The 20,263-nt window shown below is 61.2% G+C and overlaps 1 protein-coding gene across 1 annotated transcript; it reads left to right on the top strand.

The window, feature by feature from the left end:
• Nucleotides 1-915: 915 nt before the first annotated feature.
• Nucleotides 916-16,112, top strand: MCM2 (minichromosome maintenance complex component 2). The gene is made up of 16 exons (XM_043886161.1): nucleotides 916-1,058; nucleotides 1,495-1,727; nucleotides 5,301-5,476; nucleotides 5,560-5,820; nucleotides 5,955-6,174; nucleotides 6,286-6,493; nucleotides 7,904-8,038; nucleotides 8,244-8,435; nucleotides 11,226-11,319; nucleotides 11,847-12,097; nucleotides 12,207-12,333; nucleotides 12,709-12,821; nucleotides 13,550-13,795; nucleotides 14,566-14,748; nucleotides 14,940-15,095; nucleotides 15,377-16,112. Exons 1-16 carry the CDS (start codon nucleotides 1,053-1,055, stop codon nucleotides 15,485-15,487), a joined length of 2,712 nt encoding a protein of 903 aa, XP_043742096.1. The 5' UTR covers nucleotides 916-1,052; the 3' UTR covers nucleotides 15,488-16,112.
• Nucleotides 16,113-20,263: the final 4,151 nt, after the last annotated feature.

Here is a 20,263-nt window from a genome sequence, read left to right as displayed (position 1 = left end):
AATGAGTCGGACACGACTGAGCAACTGAACTGAACAATATCTAATACAAGGTAAATTCTATGAAAATAGATATAAATACGCTGTAAATACCATGTAAATAGTTAAGTAGCATACAGTAAAATCAAGCTTTGATTTTTAGAATTGTCTTTTTTTTCTAACCAACCAGCTGGTTGAGTCCGAAGATACAGATTCGGAACGGACTGTAACTTTTTTAACTTGCTTCCACCCTCCTGCATCCCTGGCAGCCTAAAGGATTCTCCTAAAACCCACGGGGCTCTCGACTGTCCGCAGGGAGCTCCATTTCTCTAAAAGACTTGGTCGCCTTTCGTGAGCTGGAGTCTCCAGCGTCGTCTTGTCCCTTCCAGGACATCACAAGCGGTCTACCTGGAGCTAGGGAAGTGCTTGCAGATGCCAGGGCGCCCTGCTCTCTGCGTCTCTGCGTGGGAGGCTCTTGCTACCTAGAACGCCCCCTTGGATCTCCGCTGCCTCCAGAGGGCACTCCAACCCCGTAGCCTCCTAGCACCCCGGCCTTTTCGGCGCTTGAAGCGTTCAGCCTAAACTTTCGGAGCAGCTGACATAACGCAGTAAGACAGAGCCCCGAGCCTCCGTTGCCTCGTCTGTCAAATGGCCCCAGAGTGACCGAGTCGCGCAGCTGGCGCGGGAGGTTTGTCCTCACTGCCTCCGCAAGTTGCAGCGTCTCAGCGGGTCCCGCTGCGCGGAGCGCGGGCTGGGCGGGGCCTCGGGCGTGCTGGGCGGGGACTCAGGGCGTGCTGGGCGGGCTTCGGGCGGCCTGGGCGGGGCGTCGGGCCGCCCCGCGAGAGAAGGCTAGAAGAACGCGGTCGCCGACGTCGTGAGCCTCGGGCAGCCTGGACTGGGCCGCGCGGGGCCACGCCCTTGGCACGCCCCCCGAGCGCCGGCCGGAAAGAACGCGGTCGCCGACGCCGTGACGTCGTGCCACGTTAGCCGCTTCCCGGGCTTGCGCGGTCACGTGGGCCACTTTTGGCGCGAAAACTGGTCGCGGCGGGCTGAGTGGAGAGGAGCGCGGCGCGGAGATGGCGGTGAGCGGGGAGCTGGGCGCGGGGCGCGGGGCCCGGGCCCGACTCCGCGCTCCGGCCGGGCGGGTCTGCCGGGCCGGCGGCCCCCCACCCCGGCGGCTCTCGGGTACCTCGGTCCGGCCGGCGCCCTCGAGCCCCCTTCCCCCTGCCGGTCTTCGTCAGCAGCCGTACCTCCGACCCGAGTGCCGCATCCCTTCGGGGGCGGCCGCCCTCACGTCTCGTCTCCCCTGGGAGCTGCCCCCGGGGGCCCAGATGGGTGGGAAGCCGGGCCGGGGGCCAGAGCGGGCGGTCAGCCGGCTCAGGGGACGGCAGCAGGTGCAGAGGCGCAGGCCGGCGGGGGTCCGCGGTGCGGGAGAACAGGCAGAAGCCCTGAGTCGGGGGCGACGTGCCGGGGAGCGCAGTCGGCCCTCACCCGCTCCAAGCCTGAATCCTCTCGCAGGAATCCTCCGAGTCCTTCACAGTGGCGTCCAGCCCGGGCCCGCGGCGGCGCTCCAACGATCCCCTCACCTCCAGCCCCGGGCGGAGCAGCTCCCGGCGCACGGATGCCCTGACTTCCAGCCCTGGCCGGGACCTCCCTCCCTTTGAGGATGAGTCGGAGGGACTGCTGGGCACCGAGGGGCCCCTGGAGGAGGAAGAGGACGGAGAGGAGCTTATTGGAGATGGCATGGAGAGGTATGCAGTTCAGGCCCTGCTCTCCACGGTTTACGCAGGGAGTCCCTTCAGTGTCTGGCCGCCCTGGTTTGGGGTCCTGGAGAAGCAGATACATAGGAGCCTCCTTGCCTTGGAGCACATTTTGGTCGTGTCCGGGAGGAGACTTGTCTGTGGAGCTGCAGCGTACATCCTTGTAACTTGCTGTGTGTACCTTAGACCAGCCCCTACCTAAGGCCCAGGGAAGCCCCAGCTCCACGAGGTGTGCGCCCAGGGGGTCTCTAATCTGGGGCCACGTCGGGGATCCCAACTGGGAAGGTCAGGAAGCAGGCAGCCAAGTTTCTCTGCAACTTCAGACAAACTGGGGGTGGGGGTGGGTCTGATTAATCAAGGTTTAGATTCAGTTGAGCAAACAGTTACTGTGCCTCATCTGTACCAGACGCTGTGTTCACCCTTAGTAATAAATGTACAGACATGTACTCACGGTCATGGAGGCTTAATGCTATGACCGGGGAGTAGAGCTCTGAGTGAGCCAGGCTGGGCCCCATTACTGTCTGACCGTGTTCACAGCCAGGACCCGGTCTGTACGTTTGCCCCAGAATTGTCTGAACCCCCAGAACCGCACGGACATTGTGCTCTGGGGCCCTCTGGCTCTGACTCGGGGGTGCCAGCCTTCGTGTGTTCAGGCCACCCCACAGTCAGTGGGGTGAGCCCTGCGGGAACGTCACCAGGACTTTCAAGAGCACTGTGGACCATCTGGGGCTTTGCTTCAGCGCTGTTGCCACCGATGCTGAGTCCTGACAGATGGGCCCGGAGCATCTTCCCCCCGTGCTCTGTGGGGCTGTGTGGGCAGGATGCCCCTCCCTGACCCCATTACCTCTGCCCACTGTTCTCTGCTTCTCTGCCCTTCCCTTGCCAGGGCTCTGATAGAGGCTCTGAGGACTGCTTGGGCCGTTAGGTTTTGTGTTTTGTAGCTTTTTAAAACGCAGTGTTACCGAGGTATGGTTTCTATAATACACAAGCTACGTCTTACAAGAGTACAGTTCAGTGCTTCTAAGACTTCCTGAGTTGTGCAGACGTCAGCACAGTCCAGCTTTTCTATCATCCCAGGAAGATCCCTTGTATCTGGTCCACTTCATCCCATCCCCTTTCCCCACTGCTAGGGAACCAGTAGCCCACCCCTTGTTCCTTTGGTCTGCTCTCTGACCGTCTCTTACAAGCAGGGCCTGTAAGGCACGTGTCCCGTGTGTGCAGGTATGTTGGGTGTCCTGTGGTCTTCACGGCCCACCTGTTGAGTCACGCGTCGGTACGCCAATCCTTTTCCTGGCTGAGTAATACTCTATTTTATGGACAGGCTGCATATTGTTACCCATTCATAGGTTGGAAGACATTTGGGTTCTTTGAAAGTTTTTAGCAATTATGAATAGTGCTACTGTGAGATTTTTATGTGAACGTGTGTTTAAATTTTCTTGAAATGGAATTCCAGGTCCTAGGAATGGCACGGTTGGGTCGTGTGATAACTCTAATGTTAATTTTTTGAGGAACTGCCAAACTGTTTTCCAAAGCAGTTACATCATTTTACCTTCCCACAAGTGGCGTATGCTGTTCAATTTTTGCATGTTCTTGCCAACACCTGATATTTTCTGGGTTTTGTTAATAGCCGCCTTAATATTCACGATATGGTATCTCAGTGTGGTCTTGATTTCCTTTTCTCTGATGATCAGTGACATTGAGTATCTGTTTGTGTGCGTGTTGGCCATCGGTGTTTCTTTGGAAAATGTGTCTTTGGGTCTTTGCCCATCTTTGAATTGGTTTGCTTGATTTCTTATTACTGAGTTGTAAGAGTTTTAAAACTTATTCTGGATATGAGGCTTTTATCAGGTATGTGATTTGTAATTACTTTCTCCTCAACCTGTGACTTTTTAAGTTTTAAAGAATGGTTTTGTTTGAGATGCATAATTAATTTTAAATTTTGCTGAGATCAAATTTATCTAATTTTTCTATGCAGACCAATTAGAATTCCACTGAGGGCATTTCACATAACTTGAAATTCTTAACGAGTCAGTTGTTGTCATTCTTCAGTCGCTAATTCCTGTCCGACTCTTCGCGACCCCATGGACTGCAGCACGCCAGGCTTCCCTGTCCTTCAGTATCTCCTGGAGTTTGCTCAAACTCATGTCCATTGAGTCAGTGATGCCATCCAACCATCTCATCCTCTGTCGTCCCCTTGTCCTCCTGCCTTCTATATTTCCCAGCATCAGGGTCTTTTCTAATGAGTCTGCTCTTCGCATCAGGTGACCAAAGTATTGGAGTTTCAGCATCAGTCCTTTCAATGAATATTCAGGGTTGATTTCCTTTAGGATTGACTGGTTTGATCTCCTTGCAGTCCAAGGGACTCTGAAGAGCCTTCTCCAACACCACAGTTCAAAAGCATCAATTCTTCGGTGCTCAGCCTTCTTTATGGTCCAACTCTCATATCCGTACATGACCACTGGAAAAACCATAGCTTTGACTAGACGGACCTTTGTCAGCAAAGTAACGTTTCTGCTTTTTCATATGCTAAGTTTGTCATAGCTTTCCTTCCAAGGAGCAAGCATCAGGCAGGTACCTTTTCCTGGAGGACACTTCAGATTTTGGAACTAAGGGCCCAGAAATGAAGCTGGCTCTGGGTTTTGTTTCTGGCATCAGCATTACAGGCTTCTGTGTTTTGAGACTGTCGCTTGACAGTTTATGGCACCAAAAAAAGAAAGTTAAGAAAGGCTGTTCCCCCATCACCACCTTCCCTGAGGGAAGGAGAATCAGGAGGACTGCAGAGGGCCAGTGTGGCGTTGGAGCCAGCTGGGCCCCTGCCATTGTGCGGACTGAGACACCCAGCCCTGTTGGGTGATCGGTGGCAGGAGTCCCCTCACCCTTGAGCTGGGTTTTCTCCTCTTTCTGATGGAGGGTATATATGCCTCCCCAAATGCCAGGGAGGGCAGCTGCGTTAGCTCTGAGGGTAGACATTGCTCCAGCCAGTATCTGAGAGGTGGTCACATGGAAGGTCTCTCCGGGCTGGGAGGGCTGAGCCTTGGACACGCACATGTTTGGGATAGGCTCGTTGGGCTGGTGTGGGTGGGCCTCCCGGGGTCCAGGGTTCTAGGCGGGGCTGCCAGAGATGGAGCAAGAGGGTTCCTGCCTGAGGGGAGCTGGGTTGGTGCTCTGGAGGCCCTTCCTGCAGGAGGTTTGGTGGGTCCTCTGATTCCTTTTCCTGTGGGTGCTCAGAGCTCCCCTTTTCCTTGTGGAAAATGCACATGACGTAAGCTTTCCCGTCTCAGGCGTGGAGTGTGAGGTCAGGGGCATCAGGTCACTCGTGTGGTGTGACCACCTCCAGCCGGTTCCCAGACCGACTTCTGCAGGACGTCCGCCTCGGGCCTGGTTCGTCTCCCAAGCGCAGTGTCCTCAGCGTCTCTGTCTTTGAAGACTGCACCCCATTGTGTGTGTGTGGGGGGGGGGGGGGGTCCCTGGGGACCCTCTCCAGGCCTTCAGAGCCCTGGGGGCCCAGATCCTGGTGCTGTTGTTGGGGGTTTGGTGCTGACACCTCCTGTCGGGGCCCTGCAGGGACTACCGCGCCATCCCGGAGCTGGACATCTATGAGGCTGAGGGGCTGGCCCTGGACGACGAGGACGTGGAGGAGCTGACGGCCAGTCAGAGGGAGGCGGCCGAGCGGGTCATGCGGCAGCGCGACCGGGAAGCGGGCCGCGGCCTGGGCCGCATGCGCCGCGGGCTCCTGTACGGTGGGTTCTCAGGGAGCCTGGGCGGGGGAAGCGGGGGTGGGTGGGGGTCGCAGAGCCGGCCCTGAGCGCCTCCTGGCTCGCAGACAGCGACGAAGAGGAGGAGGAGCGCCCCAGCCGGAAGCGGCGGCAGGTGGAGCGTGCCACGGAGGACGGCGAGGAGGACGAGGACATGATTGAGAGCGTGGAGAACCTAGAGGACCTCAAGGGCCACTCGGTGCGCGAGTGGGTGAGCATGGCCGGCCCACGGCTGGAGATCCACCACCGCTTCAAGAACTTCCTGCGCACCCACGTGGACGGCCGCGGACACAACGTCTTCAAGGAGCGCATCAGCGACATGTGCAAAGGTGAGCCCACCCTGCGGATGAATGGATGAACCGACGTGCTGGGGTACCTGTCAGATCGGAGTCAGGGCTCTTTCCTGCCGGGCGGTCTCCCCGGCCCCTCCTGCTCAGCCTCTCTGCGCCCCCCCCACCCCCAGAGAACCGCGAGAGCCTGGTGGTGAACTATGAGGACCTGGCGGCCCGGGAGCACGTGCTGGCCTACTTCCTGCCCGAGGCGCCCGCCGAGCTGCTGCAGATCTTCGACGAGGCGGCCCTGGAGGTGGTGCTGGCCATGTACCCCAAGTACGACCGCATCGCCAGCCGCATCCACGTGCGCATCTCCCACCTGCCGCTGGTGGAGGAGCTGCGATCGCTCCGGTGAGCGCCCCCCACTCCCCCCATGGGTCTGCGACATGGGCCCTCTGACGCCCCGCCCCATCCTGACGCCCCGCCCCATCCTGACGCCCCGCCCTGACGCCGCCCCCGCAGGCAGCTGCACCTGAACCAGCTGATCCGCACAAGCGGCGTGGTGACCAGCTGCACGGGCGTCCTGCCCCAGCTCAGCATGGTCAAGTACAACTGCAACAAGTGCGGCTTCGTGCTGGGGCCCTTCTGCCAGTCCCAGAACCAGGAGGTGAAGCCGGGATCCTGCCCCGAGTGCCAGTCAGCCGGCCCCTTTGAGGTCAACATGGAGGAGGTGAGCGTGGGCCAGCACCGGGACGGGAGGCAGGGCGTGGGTGGGCGCTGGCCAGCCCTTGAGGTGGTCCAGATGCTTCCGTCTGAAACATCAGCGTTTACAGCTCTCTCGCAAATGGGAAGATCTAGAGAACTGCTCCCGCTCCCCTAGAGCCCCTACCACAGTAAGGCCCGGCCCGCCTCCTGACTTCCTAGGACCCTTCTCTCTGGCCTCGCGCAGGGTCGTAATTGCCCGAGACACCGATGTGCCGTCTGCAAGGGGGCCCTGCTCGAAGGCTCTGGGCCTTAAGCGCCTGGACACATAACGCACGGCTTTGTCCATGCTTGGGGGCCATCATGACCCCTGTGTGAGGCACACACCTCTCCACTGTCTGCTGCCGTGAGTGTCAGGCTGATCCCTCACTGCTCCACAAATCTGAGAAGCGCCCCAGCTGGAGTGGCCTTGCCAGGGCATGCCTGGCAGCCCGTGGCCAGAGTCAGACCTGTTCTAAGTAGAGCCTGCTGTGAGTTGGCAAGGGCGGCCGCAGGCGGGGCTCCGGGTGAGCCCCCGCCTCTGCCCAGAGCCCCCACCCCAGCCCCTCGCTGTATGGTTCCCCCGTCTCACACGTTGCACTGGGCGCCTCTTGCCCAGGAGTGGAGATGCAGGCTCTGCGTGCGGGGACAGGAGCTGGTGGAGGAGTGGTGCTCACAGTAGAGTTTCCGGAGGGCCTGCTCGGTGCCCAGGGCGGGCGTGTGCTAGTGGCTTTTCATTGCCCCGTGGGGGCAGGTGCCGTTGTCGGTCGTGTTTGGCTGATGAAGTGACAGCAGGTCGTCCGGCTAGGAGGTGGCCCAGAGGGTTAGCACTCAGGCCTTCTGACTGGAGTGCGTGCGTCTAGCTGCTGTCACGTGGCTCTTCTGGACGGTAGTGAGATGGGGAACGCTGGATTGCACACACAGTGCTGCCCTGTGACCCTGAGAGCAGGCCCACCTCCAGTGTAACTCGCTTCCCGGGCACTGGTCTGATGCTTTTCCTGTGACTGGACTTCCCCGGGTGGCCACACCTGCAGCGTTCACGCCCCACCTCACGGGGCAGCACGGGGGAGCCTCTTCGGCCAGCGTCGCTCAGCTCAGGCCACAGAGCAGCCCGGCTGCTATGGCCACACACGCGGGCTGAGCTGCAGGCCCGGGGTGGGCGCTGCGTCTGTGGAGGGAGGCGTCCAGAGGGCGGGCGGCCGGAGCAGAGGTGGGGTGGGGCGCCGGTGCCCGCGGCTCCCTGCTCTCTCTGGTCCTGTGTCTCTTCGTCACTAGTGAGAGTAACAAGCTGCACTCCCTGCTTGGGGTCGCGGTCCAGTCAGTGACGAGAGCCGGTGCTCAGACCCCGGCCTCCGCCCCTGGGCAGGACGGGCCCTGAGACTGCGTCTGTCCCATGCAGACCATCTACCAGAACTACCAGCGCATCCGGATTCAGGAGAGTCCTGGCAAAGTGGCGGCCGGCCGGCTGCCCCGCTCCAAAGACGCCATCCTCCTTGCGGACCTGGTGGACAGCTGCAAGCCGGGCGACGAGATCGTGAGTGCGCGGGGCCGAGGGAGCTGGTATGGACGCTGGGCCCGGGCAGCGGTCAGCTCTCTGTTGCTGGCCGAGCTTCTGTTGGGGTGCAGTGGCTGGGTGCCACGCTTCCCCTGAGTTTGGCTCTCTCGGACCGGGGGGCCTGGGGAGGGGCGGGGTGGGGCCGGCCCCGGGTTGGCCCCCCTCACCTCTCTGCGTCCCCCAGGAGCTGACCGGCATCTACCACAACAACTACGACGGGGCTCTCAACACCGCCAATGGCTTCCCGGTCTTCGCCACCGTCATCCTGGCCAATCACGTGGCCAAGAAAGACAACAAGGTGGCCGTGGGTGAGCTGACCGACGAGGACGTGAAGATGATCACCAGCCTCTCCAAGGACCAGCAGATCGGGGAGAAGGCAGGTGGAAAGTGGGGGGGAGGTGCTGCCACAGACTCTGGGTACCTGGGGCTTGCGCCCCGGCCACTGTGAGCCTCCGTCTTGGTTCCGGGTGTTGGAAGCCGGGCCATCGGTTTGATTCCCGTGTCCGCTGAGTCTGTGTGCCTCGACGGGGGACAAGCCCTGCGGAAGAGCAGCAGGTGGCTTCCCGGAGCCCCTGTTGCGTCCGGAGGACGGGGGAGTGCTCGGGCTGGACTGGCATCACGGGAGCAGGAAGAGCTCGGCGGCGGGTCGTCCCCGGTGTCACCCGCCTCCCCGTGGTCTGCCTCCTGGAAGAGTGCTCCCCAGTGCAGGCTGTCGTTTGCCCTTAAATGGCCGGTGCGTTTGCGGAGGCTGGGGACACGGGGTTTACTGTCTAGAAGTGAAGGTGCAGGTGGTTTCTAAGCAGTGCGGGTCTGAGGGGTGCCCAGCCCCTGCCGCTGAGGATCCGCGTGTGTGCGCCCTTGTGGACACTCCTGTGCTGTTGCAGGCTCGGCCGCAGGGTGCGTGGTTCCTGTCCTCGGGTCCCCCTCCCCTCGCCTCCCGCTTCCTGTCCACCTGTTGCCGTGGGGCCGCCCGCTGTCTCCCGGACTGCTCTCTGCCCACAGGGCAGGGCCCTGCACCCCATCGGCACCGTTATGCATTCGTCGAGATTGGGGCCCCCCGGGGATAGGACTCATGGGTCTGCCAACGCTCTGGGTCTGGAGAGACTCTCCGGGGCCGTGCCCGGGCCTCCAGAGGGGAGTCGGACCTGGATGTCACTCTCATGGGGCTCCTTCTTTCTTGGGTGCTGGTAACACCTCGGCCCCTCCTGCCTCCCTAAAGAAAACCAGTGCTCGTGTGACGGACGTGTTGTTCAGACTCCGATGGCGCGTTTGGGCCGGTCTCTTAAGGGCGGGGACTCTGTCCTGGGCACATGTCAGCTTGCCTGCGTGTGTACCTGTTTGTGGGCAGTGGGGGTCCACATGGGGGTCTGCGGCCCTCCCAGCCCCTGCCCTGCCTGGGCCGTGGCCTCCGCCCCTCACCTCCTGCTCTGCTGATCTGCAGAGCGAGGCAGCGGCTGCCCGCCTGGATTCCGAACAGGGCGGCCCTAAGGGTGCCTCGTGCCCAGGCTTCTGGAAGTGCCTGTCTCCGCCGAGCCCAGGAGGCTGCTCCCTCCTATCCGTCCATCCGGGCTGGCCGCTGACGTCTCCAGGCAGTCCAGCGGGACCTCAGTCCTGCCTGCTCCTTGCCCGCGATGCTCACAGAGCAAGGCCTTGGGCGGACGGGGCGACCCCTCCACGTCCGCCCATCTGAGCCCCGCGGGGGGTTGGTCAGCACTGGCCTCGTGTTGAGTTCGCCGTCAGGTGGGCGTTCTCACCAGGTGCTGGGAATTTTTCTCCAATTCTAGAGACACGTTGAAGGGATTACCCGCAGGTCCAGAAATAATCAGGCTCCCTGAACCACTCAGGCCAGAGTTTGCAGACATGGGAGCCGAGGGGTGGGGGGCAGCCCACCCAGTCGGCAGGTGGCCGGGCCACGAGGAACGTGCTTGGGTGGCGGGAGGATGAGCTCAGACGGCAGGGGTGCTGTCCCCGCAGTGGGCGGCAGGCCGGGCATGGAGGGTTCGGCGGGAGCAGAGGAGTCCGGGGTCCCGCCCTGTGCTCAGCAGTGGGCGGCTCATTCCTCCTGTGACACGGAGGTCGAGGGTAAGCGCACTAGCCCCGGGGAAGCGGGTGTCTCCCCCTCAGGTCTGGACTTGACGCTGCCCGTCTCACCGGGGGCTGAAAGCATGGTCACCTCAGGTCCCCGGGGCAGCGGGGCCAGCCCCTGCCCTCGGGCTGCAGCAAGGCCCCGGGGAGCCTGCGTTCACGGCAGCGGGACGCGGGCTGCTGCCGTTGGTCCCGCGGGGGACGTCACCTCACCCTGCCATGGTGTGGTGCCCAGACAGCGCTGGCTGCGGTCTGGGCGGAGGGTCCTGGCCGGCAGTCCTGACCCCCAGGACATGTGGGCGGGCGAGCAGCCCAGGGTGACCGTCTCACGACAGCCATGGGGGCTTAGTGGGAGCCTCACTGAGTGCTTGGGAGTGAGCGATTTGCAGAGGGTGGGCTGTGTCGTGTTACTGGTGACATCGGGGGTTACGTGAGGTGCCCACGTCACAGGGCTCACACGGGGCGGGGCGGGGGTCTCGCCAGGCTGGCCGGCGTCCAGCCCTGCTCCCAGGGGCCGCCCGCTGCCCCCCACGTGTGGGAGTGTCAGGGGAGGCGGCTCAGGTTCTGAGTCGGGTGTGGTGGTGTGATGACCCCCGGGTCCTCTGCGGGCGCGTCTGCTCCTTGAGGTCGGGGCTGGCCTGCCCCGCGCGGTGCCTCCTGGTGCCACCCATTCAGACCCGTCAGTGAGTCTCTAAGAGGCTCGCTTCCCCGTCCTGCCGCCGCTGCCACACTGAAAACGTCAGCTAGTCCTGAGGGTCGACCCTCGATAGGGCCCCTGGTGATCTTCCTCCCTTGAAGAGCGTCCTGCGGGCGGCGTCCAGGCGCGGGAGTCCCCACGTGGGGGACTGGTTGACCGTCTCCTGCCTCGAGGTGTCCCCTACACCCTGTCTCTTGCTGCAGCTTTTCTGTGGGAGACCCGGGTCCTTTGTCCTGGAGCCAGGTTGGGGTGGGGGATCAAGGCCAGCGTCCTGGTCAGCTCCCCGGTTCTGTGACTCAGAAGGAGGCCCCGAGTTGGCGGATGGGGGCATCCATGCAGGGCCGGACCACACGGGTGACCATTCCCGTCGCCTCTCACCCCCAGATCTTTGCCAGCATCGCTCCTTCCATCTACGGGCACGAGGATATCAAGCGAGGCCTGGCGCTGGCCCTGTTCGGAGGGGAGCCCAAGAACCCCGGTGAGCAGGGGCGTGCCGTCGCGTGGGGAAACGTGGATGTGTGTCTGTCCTGTCCGCTTCTCGAGGCCCTGTGCGCCGCCTTGCCTCGGCATGGGCCTCCTGTAGGTCACGGGTCACGGGTTGGGGGTGAGGCGTGCGGGGGCAGACCCGTGTGGCCGTGCACGTGGACGACACGTGGGCTGACACGGAGAACAGCACGGTGACTCCAGCGTGTTACTCCTGCCTGTGAGGGGCTGTCCGGCCTCGCCCCCCGTGGGCGCACCCAGCACGGGCTCCTCCTCCCGAGTGGCCGTGTCCTGGGCCACACGCGCTGTGTCCAGCTGTCCTGGCGGGAGAGCTCGTGCACGGCCTCGGGGTTCATGTCAAAGAGCATCTTGGCACCTGCCCCCCACCCCTGGGCCCCCGCTTCTCTGGGTTCTGTGCTCAGAGGGGAGAGGCGTCCTGGGCGTCCCGCCTCTTGCGGAAGAAGCCCGTGGCGGCGGCGGTGGTGGGCTGGGGGCCGTCCTGAGCCCCCGTCACCCCCGCAGGCGGCAAGCACAAGGTGAGGGGTGACATCAACGTGCTGCTGTGCGGGGACCCCGGCACGGCCAAGTCGCAGTTCCTCAAGTATGTGGAGAAGGTGTCCAGCCGGGCCATCTTCACCACCGGCCAGGGCGCCTCGGCCGTGGGCCTCACCGCGTATGTCCAGCGCCACCCGGTCAGCCGGGAGTGGACCCTGGAGGCTGGCGCCCTGGTGCTGGCTGACCGAGGAGTGTGCCTCATTGATGAATTTGACAAGGTGGGGGCCTGGGGTGCGGAGCTGTGTGCGGGCTGCGCCCGGGTGGGGAGCCCGGGGCCTTGTCTGAGTGACCGCGGGCGCGTCAAGAGCCCCCTGACCCTCTGCGCAGATGAACGACCAGGACAGGACCAGCATCCACGAGGCCATGGAGCAGCAGAGCATCTCCATCTCCAAGGCCGGCATCGTCACCTCCCTGCAGGCCCGCTGCACCGTCATCGCCGCTGCCAACCCCATAGGTAGGAGTGCACGCAGGGCCCCACTGCCCAGCCATGGGATGGACCGAGCCGTGGAAGGCGCGCCTCTCTGCCGCGCTGCGTGTGGGGGCAGGGCTGGGAGGCCGGAGATGCCCCAACCCACGCTGAGCCGCACTCGGGGTGCGGGAGGAGCCCCTGCTGTGTCCCGTCGGGCGGGGCTGGTGTCGGTCTCGGCTGGCACGTGGCTGGAGCACTGGGTGCCCCGCCGGCTTGGCGCGCTGTGGACCTGGGGCGGATGCTCTGTCCGTCGACTCCCCTCCTGCCACTGCAGCCACGCGGGTTGTAAAGCCGCGTTTGGTCAAGGAGAAGAGGGCCCTGGGAGCAGGAGCCCCAACAGCAACTGCCTCTCTGTCCCAGGCGGCCGCTATGACCCCTCACTCACCTTCTCGGAGAACGTGGACCTCACCGAGCCCATCATCTCCCGCTTCGACGTCCTGTGTGTGGTCAGGGACACGGTGGACCCCGTGCAGGTACACGGCCTGGGGCTGTGCGCCAAGCTTGGGGGCCTCACGTGGGTGGTGGGGCGGTGGGCTCGGGAGGGCCGCTCGAAGGTCGTGCGTTCTCCACGCTTGTTCTGAGTTCAGAGGTCCTCGATTTCTCTCCTTGGCCGCCCCTCCTCGTTCACCCTCCTCCCCTGGCATAGCCACGCTCCACCACTGCCTCCTGAGTCCACTTGCTTCTTGCTGCTCCGGCCCCCACCCCAGGTTACCCACTCTGGCCCGCGCCTTGCGGCCTTGGTGCTGGTCCCCTGGCCTTCACCCTCACGGCCACCCAGCTCCCCTGTCAGAGGCCAGCTGTCTGGGGACATGGGCGGGCCTGCCCCTCCGCAGCCTCCTCTTCACTAGCAAGGAGCCCGCCGTCCCGCGAGGTCCCCCCCTGCCCCTCCTCTCCTCCACACCCTCCTGCCCTCTCCCTTGGGTTTCACGCGCGCTCCCAGGTGTCGTGATCGGGGCTTTGCTGACCTCAGCGGGGGGCCGGTCCTCGGGCCTCCAGCCCACCCCGCTTCCTCTCTTCTCCCTGTAGCTTAACCCCCCCCATCTCCTCTGCCCTCCTGGGGGTGCGCCCCACTCACTGTCCACCCTCCCCCCGCCCCGGAGCTTTGGGTCCACAGTGGGCAGAGGACGCATCATTGGAGGGCATCGTAGGGGATTCATGTTCTCTGCACCGGGCTCACCCTGCTCCTCCTCCGCTGTCTCAGGATGAGATGCTGGCCCGTTTCGTGGTTGGCAGCCATGTCAGACACCACCCCAGCAACAAGGAGGACGGGGGCCCAGGGGGCGCCCCCGAGCCCGCTATGCCCAACACCTATGGCGTGGAGCCCCTGCCGCAGGAGGTCCTGAGGAAGTACATCATCTATGCTAAGGAGAAGGTCCACCCGAAGCTCAACCAGATGGACCAGGACAAGGTGGCCAAGATGTACAGTGACCTGAGGAAGGAGTCGATGGTGAGGGCCCCTCAGCCGAGCCCTGTCCGTGTGGCTAGTGGGCCCAGAGCCGGGGCGGGGACGCCCGGAAGGTGCGGCGCTCACGCAGCCACCCAGTCTGTTCACATCAGCGTACTCGCTCAGGCGTGCCCCACTCTGTGACCCTGTGGACTGCAGCACGCCAGGCCTCCCTGTCCATCACCAACTCCCGGAGTTTACCCAAACTCACATCCATTGAGTCAGTGATGCCATCCAGCCATCTCATCCTCTGTCGTCCCCTTCTGCTCCCGCCTTCAGTCTTTCCCAGCATCAGGGTCTTCCAACGAGTCTTTATAGATGGAGCTTACATGCATACACATGCGCCTCAGTGTGGGGCTGGTGCAGGGAGAGTTTAAGGGCAGGCTGCTCCCTCACCCTCCGAGCCACACAGTCACTCCCCGCCTCCACCTTGTCACTGGCGTGGGCCTTTGCAGAGGGATAGGGCAGGCTTCACAGAAGCACTCTGACCCCCCATGCTCACGGCGCCGTGGGGCCCCAGGTACCGGACAGAGACAAACAGCTGCCCCCAGGTGTGTGCACTGCAGATGCCCCGAGCTGGCGGTGGTAGCGGGCGTGAGCTAGCGTGCTTTGGGAGTGAGTGGAAGTGCGGGCGCACCTGGCTCAGGCGGCCACCCCGCTGCAGAGTGGTCAGCCGGGCCTTCGGCTGTACCAGCATTGCGGCTTCTCCCGCCCTGGCTACCGCGTGGCGCCCTGGCTGCCGCGTGGCGCCCTGACGCGGTTCCCCCCTCCAGGCCACGGGCAGCATCCCCATCACCGTGCGGCACATTGAATCCATGATCCGCATGGCCGAGGCTCACGCGCGTATGCACCTGCGGGACTACGTCATGGAGGACGACGTGAATATGGCCATCCGCGTGATGCTTGAGAGCTTCGTGGACACGCAGAAGTTCAGCGTCATGCGTGGCATGCGGAAGGTGGGGCCGGGGCCGTGGGGGCGGGGCTTGAGCTGCGGGGGTGGGGCCTGGGCCGTGTGGGTGGAGCATGGGGGCGGGACCTCAGTTGTGGGCAGGGCATGGGGCAGGGGAGGTGGGGCTTGAGCTGCGTGGGTGGAGCACGGGGGGCGGGCTCTGAGCACTGGTCGGAGGGTCACCTGCTGTCTCCTCAGACGTTTGCCCGCTACCTGTCATTCCGCCGGGACAACAACGAACTGCTGCTGTTCATCCTGAAGCAGCTGGTGGCTGAGCAGGTGACGTATCAGCGCAACCGCTTTGGGGCCCAGCAGGACACGATCGAGGTGCCTGAGAAGGACTTGGTGGACAAGGTACGGGCGTGGCGGGGCGGTGGGAACGCGTGTGTCTTCCTCGTCCCGCCGAGGAGCCAGGCCAGTTCTCAGCTTGTCTGAGTTGAGGGGCATTGTCGGGCTGCGGTTTTGAGCCCCGTGCCCAGTTGCAGATTGTTTGGTGGCCGCAGGCCTGTTCGCTCCTCTTGGTGATGGGGGCGGAGCCCAGCTGGCCTCCCCCGCGAACGGGCGGTGGGAGCGCTCTGGGCTTGGGCTCTGGGAGCCCGCTCTCCGCAGGGCTCACCCGACGCCCCCTCTCTCAGGCCCGGCAGATCAACATCCACAACCTGTCCGCCTTCTACGACAGCGAGCTCTTCCGGATGCACAAGTTCACCCACGACCTGAAGCGCAAGGTGATCCTGCAGCAGTTCTAGCGTCAGGGCTTCACTCTGCCCCGGGGCCCAAAGCCAGACGGCAGGAGACTCACGGGGTGGGGCCGGGCTCCGGCTTCCCGCCGGCATCCACCCCTGGGTGTTTATTTCTTCTGCTCTGTCATCTGGGGGACTCGTTTTCCAGGGCTGCGTTTTCAGCACCGATCCTCCCCCCGCCAGCTGCCCCCCACCTGCAGGAGGTTTGCCTCGCCTCCTTTGAGGTGCTTGTTTTCAGGACCTGGGGTGGAGGAGGATGCTGTGCTGGGGGACCGAAGCTGTGAGGGCTTCACCAGAATTGTTGGCCTCTTGGCGTGAGTTCCGGGTCTTGAAGAGTGAGTTTCCGGACTTGCAGTGTTTTTCTGAACTGTGTCCCATGGGCTTGTCTCAGCTCCCGTGAGTAGAGACAGCCTGTGGGTCAGCACAGCCCGGCGCTCTCTGACGGCCCACAGCCTTGGCTTGTGGCAATAGGGGTGGGCTGGGGTGGGTGGGGAGGGTCCTTGGAGCTGGGCAGCCCCCTCCCTGTTGCCGTGATGGTCTGTTCTACCTGGCCGTCTTCCCATGCTGTCATTTGTACATTGAGTTCTTCTTTCTTTGATTTTAGTTTTTAATAAAGTTGAGTAAACCTAAATATTGGTGTCTGTTCAGTTTTCATGTGACAACCCAGGCTTTTCTGCACTTCCCTCTGAGGTCCTCTGCTTCTGCCTCTGGTTTTCTGCAGGTGTGGATCAGGCTGACAGAGGGGTTTGGTTTGTGGGTGCGGGTCTCTCTGGGGAGTTTGGTTGGCACTTGCTGTCTGTGTGGGGTCAGGGGACCTTGGGATAGACTTGTCCGCCTGGAGGGGCTGGTGGTGACTGGGCTTCGGAGGGAGCAGCCCCACTCGCCCCGGCACCCCTGGGCTTGGACAGCTGCCCCAGGCGATGCGCTCCTGCGGGCCTTCCTGTGTCCCACCTGGGACGGAGCACAAGTGTCTCCTTGCGTTGGATCTTCCTCTTGTCCAGGTTTCCCCTTCTGGAACTTTCCACGACGAGGACTTGGATGGATGCCCTGTGGACCTCTGATGCCTCACGCGCCTCCCACCATCCTCCAGAGCCTTGCATGCGGCTGCCAGGCCTGGGGAGCAAGTCGGATGTGGTCCCCGCCATGAAGTGAGGAAGAGTGGGGAGAAAGGGCCAAGTGGGGGGCGGCGGGGGGGACCCTTAAGGCAGGCGGGTGTGGCTGCAGCGCAACAGGCAGGAGCTGCCAGGCCAGGCTTGTGGGCCGGAAGGGAAGCTTGTTCTCTGTAAGTGAACGTGCATAGATGTACACACACACGTGCACGCGCATACCACCTGAGGGTGTGTCTTCCACACCAACTGATCCTCCGGGTGCCCGTGGTCACAGACGGGATGTCGGCTCTGACACTAACAGAGGGGTCCTTGCAGACCCTGTGGTTATAGCTCAGACACCAGCCTGGAGCAGTGGCCCAAGCTCACCTGCACTTCAGTCCAGCTGGGCTGCAGCTCAGACATCCCCAGGTCCCCTCAGGGGTGGTAATTTGCTGTAACACCTCCTGAACCCAGAGCAAGTTCCCTTGAGAACTGATTTGTTACAAGGGCTGTATCACAGGACGTGGAGGAACAGAGAAGAGTCCCGCACACCAGCAGTGTCCCTGTGGGAAGAGCAGTGCACCCCTTCCCGGTGTATGTGGGGGGTCCTCGTCGCCAGCCTGGAAGTCCTCTCAGCCCCGTCAGTTGGGTTTTTGTGGGGGCCTCTTTCCGTCAGTGTGGTGATGGGATCCTTGGCACTGGTGATTGGATAGCCCGCCCCCCTCCCAGGAGGTCAGGGGCTGGGGCATGTCCAGCCGTCAGACCACCTGGCTGGTTCCCCTGGCAACCGGGCCCTGTCCTTAGGTCTCCAAAGTTCACCTCCTTAACATAAACTCAGGAGTGGTCAAAAGAGCTCGTTAAGAATAACCGAAGACGTTCTTTTCACCTAAATTACTCCAGATCTGTTTCTGGAGCTGGGGATAAAACCCAGGTACTACAACAGAAGACTTCTATCAGTCATTTCTATCACTTAGGCAATCGCATGGGTGTTCGGAGCGCTGGCCAGGAGCCAGGGTGAAGACCAAACTATTATCCTGTCCCACTGTGACCCTGCCCTGTAAGGCCTTGAGCCTGACCTCTGTGCACAGCCCTGAGTGTCCTTAGCAGAGACTAAGCTGATCCCATGTGTTTTTGCGGGGGTTCGGGGGGGGGGGGCGGGGCGGGTGTCCTGCATGGCCTCGGGGAGTTGTCTGGAAGTGGGGGAGCTGAGTGGGAGCTGTGGCTGCAGCCTAGAGTCGGTGGCAGTCGGGGCCAGGGGGTGGGGACAGCGGACGTATTTGAGATGCGTGTTGCCCCTTGTGTGACTCTGGTGGTGGGAGAAAAGGAAACCCATGGATGACAACCAGGCTTCTGGCTGGAGAGGGGCTGAGGTCAGGGGAGAAGCGGGAGCTTGGTTTAGATGAGTCCCCAGGAGGACGGGGGCTTCGAGGGCAGGCATGATCTGGGCTGCGGAGTGGAGGTTTGACCGCGATCTACAGTTGATGGACAGTGTCCCTGTAGGGCTGGCGGTTGCGGGGAGCTTGAGTGTCCTTTGTGTGAACCAGCAAAGGACACGTAGGTGTGCGCAGGTGGTGGGGGACACGAGGGGAGACGAAACCTCTCCCAGACGGCTGCAGGAGCACGGAGACGACAGGCCCGCCCCCTGTGCTGTTTCCTCGCATGTCAGGTGCCGTTACAGGAATCGCTGGTCTCTGCGCTACTAAGGCAAAGGTGCTAGCACTTAAAACGACCAGACGCCAAGAACCATGAAACAGCCCAGTTTAGAAACGTTGGGAAAGCACTGTGCATTGCAGGTTGAAATTCGGTTTTTGTGGTAACGCAGAGGTTGACAGTGACCTTGGCCAGCAGCGTCCGCGCAGCGTGAGTAGAGGCGCCCGTGTGTGGAAGGAAGTGGAAGCTGACAGGTGGAAACTTGAGAAGTCGGATTCTGAAGGGGGCATGGGGCAGCTGGCAGGCCACATGGGATCAGGGGAAGCTTTTCCTTTGATACAGTTTAGGATTGAACAGTTAAAGTTTTTATTCCTGCAGTTTTGTTGTTAAGTCACTAAGTCATGTGCGACTCTGCGATCCCACGGACTGCAGCCCGCCAGGCTCCTCTGTCCTTCAGTACCTCCCTGAGTTTGCTCATGTTCGTGTCCACTGAGTCAGTGATGCCATCCAACCATCTCATCCTCTGCCGCCCTCTTCTCCTTTTGCCTACAGTCCTTCCCAGCATGAGTTTATTAACGGGTTAATCCAAAATGTAGTTGTGACTGAAAAAATAAGATACCGGAAGATGTGATATCATGCAGGTAAAACTTTTAAATATACTGATACTGCATACGTCTACATGGATATTAAAGACAAATGTAAGATGTACGCTTGTGGACACGTGTTATTTTAGGTAACAGGCGTATTGGGACAGGTTAAGTAACATTTAAAATCTACAACTCAGTGGTCTTAGCACGTTCAGAATTGTAAAGCCATTGGCCAGAATCAATTTTAGGACATTTTTATTCCTCTGCAAAACTCATACCTGTTGAAATTCACTCTCCTTCCCTCTTCACCCCCACCCCCCTCCCTTGGCAACCACAGATGTACTTTCTGTCTCTAGATTTGCCTATTCTGGACATGTTACACACAAGGAATCCTGCACTAGCTGGTATTTTGTGATGGGCTTCTTTCACTTAGCCTAAGGTTTTTTAACGTTCCTTCAGGTTGTAGCGTATGTCAGCGCTTCAGTTCTTTTTACTACTGAGTAACATTCCATTTTAGGGAAGCTCGTGACAGACAGGGAAGCCGGGGGGTGCTGCGGTTCACGGGCTGTCAGAGTCGGCCACGACCTAGCACTGAGCACCACCACCACAGTCTGTCCCCTCGTCAGCTGATGAGCGCTCGCCTGTTGTGAGCATCCCTGTAACAAGCTTCTGTGTGGACACGTGTTTTCTCAAGGGTATGTATCCGGAAGTGGAGTTGCTGGGTCACAGGCAGCTCTGTTTCCTCCGTGGAAGACGCACAAGCCTGTCTTCCACTGCAGCTGCACCGTTTTGCCTTCCCACCAGTAGTGCGTGAGGGTTCTGATTTATTTCTCCATGTTCTGCACAAAACTTGTTCTTTTTGACGTCAATCATCTTCAGTGCCTGTGAAGTGGCTTCTTTCTTTTGGTTGTGCTGGGTCTTCTCTGGTTGCGAAAGGCAGGGGCTTCTCTTCTTTGCGGGGTGCGAGCTTCTCACTGCGGTGGCTTCTCTTGTTTCCGAGCACGGGCTCTGGAGTGCGGGCCGGGCCCCGTCATTGTGGTGCATGGACTTAGTTGCTCCACGGCACGTGGCGTCTTCCCAGATCAGGGATTGAACCCATGTACCCTGTGTTGTCAGGGTGATTCGTAACCGCTGGACCAGCAGGGAAGTCCGAAGTGGTTTCTTACTGTGATTTTGCTTTTCATCCCCCTGATGGCTGATGACATTAAGCATCTTTTCATGTGCTTGTTGTCCATTTGTATATCTTCTGTGCAGAAGTGTCTACGCACATTCATGTCCATTTTTTCATTAGGCAGTCTTTTTGAGTTATGAGTTCTTTATGGGGCCTAGACATAAGTCCTTTATCAGATTTAGGATTTCCAAGAATTTTCTCCCCATTCTGTGGGCTGTCTTCACTTCCTTGCTGGTGTCCTTTGCAATGTCCTCCTCCAGGGGCTCTTCCCAACCCCAGGATCAAA

Source organism: Cervus elaphus, chromosome 24 (genome assembly GCF_910594005.1).
Source record: "Cervus elaphus chromosome 24, mCerEla1.1, whole genome shotgun sequence".
NCBI classification, from domain to species: domain Eukaryota; kingdom Metazoa; phylum Chordata; class Mammalia; order Artiodactyla; family Cervidae; genus Cervus; species Cervus elaphus.
This window is presented reverse-complemented; position numbering and strand designations above follow the sequence as displayed.

What these genes read in the sequence shown, in the direction of transcription:
- MCM2 (XM_043886161.1), top strand. An exon ending in CATCAGCGACATGTGCAAAG is followed by an intron (nt 5,821 to 5,954) that starts GTGAGCCCACCC and finishes CCCCACCCCCAG; the next exon opens with AGAACCGCGAGAGCCTGGTG. An exon ending in TTGAGGTCAACATGGAGGAG is followed by an intron (nt 6,494 to 7,903) that starts GTGAGCGTGGGC and finishes TGTCCCATGCAG; the next exon opens with ACCATCTACCAGAACTACCA.